This window comes from Gavialis gangeticus, unplaced genomic scaffold (assembly GCF_001723915.1).
Source record: "Gavialis gangeticus isolate Ggan-Ray unplaced genomic scaffold, GavGan_comp1, whole genome shotgun sequence".
NCBI classification, from domain to species: Eukaryota; Metazoa; Chordata; order Crocodylia; family Gavialidae; genus Gavialis; species Gavialis gangeticus.
Genome location: NW_017729024.1, coordinates 156,642,269 through 156,649,871, shown reverse-complemented (window position 1 = coordinate 156,649,871; position 7,603 = coordinate 156,642,269). Strand labels below are relative to the sequence as shown.

The window sequence follows — 7,603 nt, the reverse complement described above, 5'->3', positions numbered from 1 at the left end:
TGTCAAATTACTCCAAATTATACAGTGCCCTTTATTTGCTAATTAAAGCTAAATATTAGTGTGAATCTAATGTAAATTAAGTCTAGAAATGCCTTACTGATGAACTGTATGGTACTGCCCCTGCACCTTACGAATATTCTTAAAATCTACCAATATGGATACATTTTGAAGAATTCGTACTGAACTTCAAGCAATGATTAGCACATTAACTTTTTTGTTGCCATGGCTCCCCACACAAAACTGAGCAGTTGAGGACACGTAGGCACTTGAGGATGGAAATCCAGATATGTTGGTGCACAAGGGAGTTAAGAGTAGCATTCATTTTAAAAAGTACATTGTAATCTTCACTTGCTTCCTTTTTTGTTTAGGGAAAAAGAGGCCTTTCTAACATTTTACACTAAGTGCTATAGATAAAACTGGTGACAGATTTTTTTTAAATACAGGTGATAAAAATCATCTATTTTGCCTTAACTGCAGAAAAATAAACATGGAGTTATTTGATGTAACCCCATCTAGAGTTAACTCAAATATCTTATACTCTATCCTAACTGAGGTAGTGTTTTAAACTACTGTATAAGATATGCTAATCCCATTTTTTGGTGGGAATACTATATTATTTCCTTTGGAGTTTATACCACTATTTGGTCTACTGTGGTTGACATTTTGGTTTTGCAGAAATGTTTATTTCTTAAGACCAAAGCAATCCAAATAGTTATTGGTAGGTGTTATTTTCAAGGTGTTATCAAATTGTCTTGTATACACATTGTTAGTTGTGTCACTGATGGCAACAAAGTTATTTTTTTCTGCTTTTCCTTCAGTGGGAACATGTGAAAAGCTCACAGAACTAGATCTGATTCTGAACTGAAGTTGATAGCACTGTAACTACTGTACTGTAACATGTTGGTATGAAGTGCACACCATGACACAGTGAAGCAAATTCTACAAAGCAAGATGAAAATGTTTCACCCACGTGATGAATTTCCAGTAAGAGCAATTGAATTCTACATTTCACCAGGAACTGTCTTTTGCTGTTACTAGTTTAGAGTGCTACCTGTTGAAATTTTCAATAGCACAGATAATAAGTTAAGATGTGGCAATGCCATTTGAATAAATTCTCTCACACCTAAAACAGTAATCTGGCATGATTTCAAAATGGATAAAAATGGTCTTCTACCTAGTACTGTTCTGCTGAATGGCTCACCCTTCTGAAGATCAAAGGGTAACCCTTTCCATTACATGCTTTCCAATACAGGTGGCAATGCTACGATATATACAATTTTGCATATATTTGTATTTAATTGCTAAAAAGACTTCAAGTCTCTAGATGCATGAGAAGACTGGGGTTTTTCTTTTTTCATCTTGCGCTCAAAGTTAGCAACCTCACTAGTAACAGGGTGAAGGCAATTACTGTACATATTAACAGTCACTGTATCACAAAAGTTGTGCAAAAGATCTAAAGACTATCAATAGAAAATTAAAGTACTGCTGCTTGAAAATTTGGTATTTAAGGCTTTTCACTACAATTATTAGCATTATCTACTGACTGACCAGTCATACACTGAAAATTCAAGCAAATCTTCATTTTAGAAAAACACCCTGCTGCCATGGAAAGTGGAAACTGCCTATTTACTAAGTCTTCCCTCAAAAGCAGCAATGATCAAATGTATTCAAGTTATTTGATACAGTATTCACCCCATCTGACACAAATCATACTGGTTAGAGATTATCATTTAGGAATAAGACCAACGTTCATTCTACATGAACATGAGTGTAGAAACTCCAAAGAATACATGCATAATGGTCAGGGAAAACAATCAGATTTTAGTTGATTTAAACCTAAAGTATTTCTCATTTTCAAATCAAACTGTAGTGAAAATCCTTACCTCATTCAGATAACATCATATAAGTAAATGCAACAAAACTGGAGAGACTGCTAATAAAATAAGAACTCTTGCAACTATAGTGACATTAAAATAACTTATGAGAAAACCCCAGATTCATAGAGGCTTTCCTTTCTGTCTGAGATTATAAATCCCCCAAGTAGTGTTACAAACATTAAGAAAACTAACACAGACGGGCCAAAATTAATCCCCTGGTTTCCACGGTAATAGCATGCTTCCATTGTTGAAAATGGAAAGGAGCTTCGTGTTACCCTGATGTCTGGTGTCCAAGGGTTAAAATGCAAGGCATCAATCTGCTTACCTGGAACAGAATTCCAAGTCAACCATGTAAAAGATGTTTCTGCAGACTGTCCTATGTTTAAATGTCATGTTAAAAAAGAAAATGAAAATCTGTGGCAGGTGTTCAGTGCTTGGCTCTTGCATATATTGGTAATTACTATTATTAAAACTATGGTAATGTTATCGATTCCCCAAAGGGCTCAGAGGAAAGGGGCAGTAATTTGTTGAGAAAAAATATCTTTCGTTCACTCTTCATGTATCAGTGACTTCTGGAACAGTCTAGAAGATGATCCTCCTAATCTCTGCTGTACGGTCAATCAGAAGTCATCTGAGGCTTTTAACAAGTTCATACACTGCACAACAAACAAAACTGAGGTCAGGATTCAGCTGATGTATCAATTATTGGTTGTTTTGACGGTGTTGCTAGAACAGCCTCTGCTTCTTCATGCATCTAGGGGAAAAGAGGATGCACAGTATGTGTTAGATGTTTCTCTAACTGTTAGATTCTTTAGCCTATAAAATAAGCACAAAAGCACTGCTCAGTTTAACCATGGAACCTGTATTGGTGATGTCAATACATCTAAAACAAACCTCCACTTACTTGTAAAAACTGTACATCTTGAAATAATTCCTGTATGAATCTTCGAGATGGTAAGCGAAATGTGCAGTGTGCTAGCAAGTAGGACACCTCTGAGTAAAGGCATATATCATCAAATGCTTGGGGGTATTTCTCCTTAATGCTGATCAACAGGAAAAAAAGGCATTTTAAATATGATCTCACTTCAAATTCTATTATATTTTAAGAACTGTTAAATTACATGCTGCTCAAGATAGTTAATGACATTTAAATCTAACTGCAGAAGCTGAGGCTTATTAATTCAATGAGCCGAAACAATCAACAAGATACAAAGAGGAGGAGTACGCAATTCAAATGACCTGCCAAGCTTATTATTATTTTACTCTTTAGGCACAACAAGCAATTTGACATATTAGCTATTACCTTGTGTCCAACTAAAGGAAATACATTCTAAATGAATTTGCATATGACTATATAAACAATATCACATTTGAAGACGCTATTCAAGTTCTGAGGGTAGGTTCTGTTTTTACAAACAAGTCAAAGAACAGAACAAAATATTGACCTAACTGACAGTATCAAGTGTGGTTAAAATAAACGCACACTATTTGTCTGCCATTCAGCAACAAGAAAATTAATATGCTGAGGACTTAAGTCATCAAGTTTTTAAAAATAATACCTAAAATGGGCATTTCAAACCTGCCTGCTAGCAGCCATCTTGCCAAAACATGGCATAAGTTTTCACCAGCTGCACTATGGAAGCTTAAATTTCTATCATAATATTGAGCAACCAGAAGAATTTTCCCAATGTACTGACAAACTCCAATTAAAATATAAGAGCTTACATGGTTTAAGTAAGTACATGGTTTTGATCTTGTTTAACAGATATTAGATATGAAGAAAAAAACTAGCTATCGATTCATAAAGTGGCTAATTTACTTATGCCAGGGATTCTCAAACTGACTCACAAGCTTCATGGAGTTGCTGGCAGCTGCTGAAGAAAGAAGTTCAACAACACACAGACAAGTGCACACACACACGTATCTTTTAATTTATTACATTTTGATTTTCTTCAGTTTTTGCTAATTATTTATTTTACAAAGTCACTTAATGACAAATTATTTGAGCTGGGGCAATGCATCCAAGTCACAGATTCTGGGGCATGCACACCTCAAGGGCTGCATATCATGTGGTTCTCAGCCATTTCAAGATATTGGTTCACAGCTAGAAGGGTTGGAACTGTGGTCATCCCTGGCTCATACTATGCTAAATAAAATATTGAAGCTGACCAGTCTTCAAGAAATATCTATATTTTTCATACAGTATCTTGAACTGGCAAGTTTTGAATGTACCCACAGTACAGTGCATACAGAAAATGTTTAATGAAAACAACTCATAATGGTCAGTGCATTATTATGAAACAATTGAACAAACAGCTATGAATCTATGTGGTATGGTTTAACCATAAATCTTAACAGGCAGATTTTTCAGAGCTAGAGATGAAAGCATGCATGTCGGTGCTGCACTCCCTGTCCACTCACCCTGATGGTCACAGGCACATTTCTGAGTTTAAAGAGTGCATGCAGAAGCTGGGGGGCAGGGGGTCCTCAAGAACATCCCTGTTGTGGCACATTGCTGCCAAAGTATAAACATGTCTTATCCATCCTGGATCCTCACTCATGGGATGGGAGAGAGCTCTAACAAAACTGTGCAACAATGCCTAATGCAGTGCTTATTTTTGCAGTTATTACTGCAATCCTTTGCTAAAGATCTATGGTGTAAACTGTTTTAATGGAGTTTGAAGCCAGCAGAAAGATATGAATACAAATTGTAAGAATTTTACAACATATTTATACTGAATGTTGGTAAAAATTGTAATACAAAAGACACATTTTACTTACGTCAGGAGCCCAGTCTCATGGCCTTTTGTTCCCACAGAACTGCTCAAATTGATTACTAAACGTAAGACTTCTTTCCGCAACAGTATACGGCACACTGGTGTATCATCTGGGATAGCTTTGACCCCTTTAGAAAACAGATTTCATTGTATGAAACTGACACAGGGCATACTTTCATTGGGCTAAATGGGATTACTGTATACCGTACAAACAAGTCTGCTAACTCTCAAAAATTACTGTATTTGATGAATTTCCAACAATCTTGTTAAAAATGCAAAGATCAAGGAGCGCTACATAATTTTTCATTCACTTAAACACAATACCAGCTTATTGTGAAAAAAGTAGATGAGAAGTTCAGAAATGCGGTGTAATATATTTTGTAGAATTTCAGTGTTAGTGCTGGAAAACTCAACTGTGGTGTTGAGTTGTATCACATTGCTACTGAAAACTCCCAATTCAACTGAAAGATAAGTCTGTCATTGTGGATGAATTATAAACTGTCTACGCTGGCAAGGATCTACTTTATTTGTCAAGTAATAATCTTAATTCAAAATCTTAGCCACCAGCCGATTCAATATAAATTACAAATATCTTCCATAATATTTTATTTTTAAAGAAATAGAAGCATTTATCAAAGTGTCTAAATATGGTTCCTGTTCTATTCCAAAAATCCAAAGTACGGGATAAAATGTTCAAGATTCATATGAATTACTAACAGTTTAAGATAGCAACACTAGAAAAATGGGAGGGGTATATCGATTTAAACTAAGGCAAAGAAAGGTTAACTGAGTTCCAAAAGGCTGCAATGACTACGTGGCAGACTGGAAGATGCACCTATAGCTTCTAATTTGGCGCTCTTATCTTTGACCCCACCAGCTCTTTGCTAGTTGATAGAAGCATCATAAAATATTTTAAAAGGTATTATACTGCTTTATGGTGGAGAATGAAAAACAGAATGCCTTTTTTGCAATATCTAAATATAAAATAAAATGTTACAGATTAAGTACTTTTCACATAATAAAATGGTATTCCAGCTTACCTAGTACAAGATCTGTACTCTTGGTGCTACTAGCTGAACCATGGGATACTGCATCACTACAGCCTGAAATCCCAGAAAACTTTGAGGAATGAGAAACCACATCTAAGTGATTATGGATGGTCTGTCCACACCAATCAGGATATGGAATGTCTGAAAAATCTGATAACAAATATTCCATCTTTCAATAGAACAGTATTGAGAATATAAATGTATCATTAAAGACAAAAAGGAAGATCATTTTAATGCATTAAAACATGTTAGAACGTACATTTTATTTACCCAGAAGCAAAAATACTGATTCTTTGACAAAACTCTATCCATTTCTGAGATTTATTGTTTTTCGTGTACATGTATGAGAATCATCATATACTGAAATGAAAATCGTTAAAGCAGCATTAATCTAAACACTAAACACGTGCTCTGATGTGTTTGAATTATAACTCATTAAAGCAGACTTGATTAGACTAATTACAACGCTCTAGCACTGCTGTAGCATCATGTGTATTAGCCCCTGCAGGTTTAAAAATGGCTGCTGGGGTGCTTTAACTAAAGCTCACTGAATGAGCTTTAGTTAAAGCATACCAGGGCCACTTTTAAATGCGCGGGGGCTTAATACACATGGTACTGGCTTTTTAATTAGAGCAGCAATTTGTATAGACACCCTTAGAGACAAATACTTCCAACTAAAACCAAATTTCGGAAAAATGGCCTACAACAGAACAATATTAAAGGTAGGTATACTAGGCCCCTCCCACATATTACACTTAAAACGTGATTAACCAGTTAACTACATCACAGGCTATGACCCAGCCGTGGTTAAAGCAACTAATGGCATCATGTAGTAATGAATAAGCCAGGTTATTCCCCCCCCAAAATGTGTAATAATTTTGTGGCTGGATACTATCATGTCATTAACTGAATGTGTGGCTAGGTGCATCCCCGCAGCTGGGAGTCCAGATCAGCTGAAAGGGTTTCCAGATGTGGTAGCCTGCTACTTCCTAGTACAGAGGAAGCCCAACATCATGATCTCAAGATTCCCCTGCACTGGCAATAAGACATGATGGGATCTGATCCTAAATCCCATAATCATGTGGCACAGGCAGGAAGTGCAACTGTGTGGATCTCATATCAAATCCCATCACACCTTTACCTGTATGTCTGGCAGGGTTCCTAGCATCATAGTAGCACTTAGACACTGAGATAAAGTCCCCTTGTGGTAGGTAATTTTCATACAAATAATCATGTGATAGTTCTTGTACTCAAGAGCTAACAGTCTAATATCAGAGGTAGGCAAATTTTTCTGTCTGTAAGCTATAATGACTCACAACAGAGGTGGGCAGATGGGCTAGCACTGTTCTCCTCAGGGTGGCACAGGGAGAGTGGCTTGAGCTAAACGCCACTGATGCTCCACATCTGTGGGCAGAAGGCTGCTAACCTTCAGTCTAAATAAGCAAAACAAAAAGAGCTTTGCAGTAGGGCTGTGTGAAGCTTTGGTCCCTGATTCGGTGGCCGAATCTCCAAATCGAACCAGGAGACCCTTTAATCTCTCCAGATCGAATTGGAACCCTCCGAATAGATTCAGAGAGATTTGGACATAGACGCAACTTTAAATGTTTTTTCTACATACCTCAAGGTACCAGGCAGCTCGTCAACACTGCAATGCTGGGGCAGATGGAGCATCCCACAGGAGCACAAGGGGCTCCCCAGCAGACCCAGAAGTGCGCCAGAAGCACTTCCAGTCCACTTCTGGGTTCATTGGGGAATGTGCAGGGGGGCCTCCCTGCCCCCCACCCCTTAAGAAGACGATCCTCCAAGCCCAAAGGAAGGTAATCCCAACACGGATCAAAAGGAGCAGGAGGGCACATAAGCCCCCATGGCTCACCAAAAGCATCCGGGAATGTCTCCTAGC

At 37.3% G+C, this 7,603-nt stretch overlaps 1 protein-coding gene across 1 annotated transcript in view; it reads right to left on the bottom strand.

The window, feature by feature from the left end:
- Positions 1–363: 363 nt before the first annotated feature.
- Positions 364–7,603, bottom strand: part of RICTOR (RPTOR independent companion of MTOR complex 2) — a 208,302-nt gene continuing 201,062 nt past the window's right edge. Inside the window, exons 35-38 of the mRNA XM_019517936.1 lie at positions 5,695–5,853; positions 4,659–4,782; positions 2,782–2,920; positions 364–2,631 (exon numbers count right to left, since the gene is read on the bottom strand). Of these exons, the coding sequence (XP_019373481.1) occupies positions 2,557–2,631; positions 2,782–2,920; positions 4,659–4,782; positions 5,695–5,853 (497 nt within the window). The 3' untranslated portion in view covers positions 364–2,556. The remainder of the gene's footprint in view (positions 2,632–2,781; positions 2,921–4,658; positions 4,783–5,694; positions 5,854–7,603) is intronic.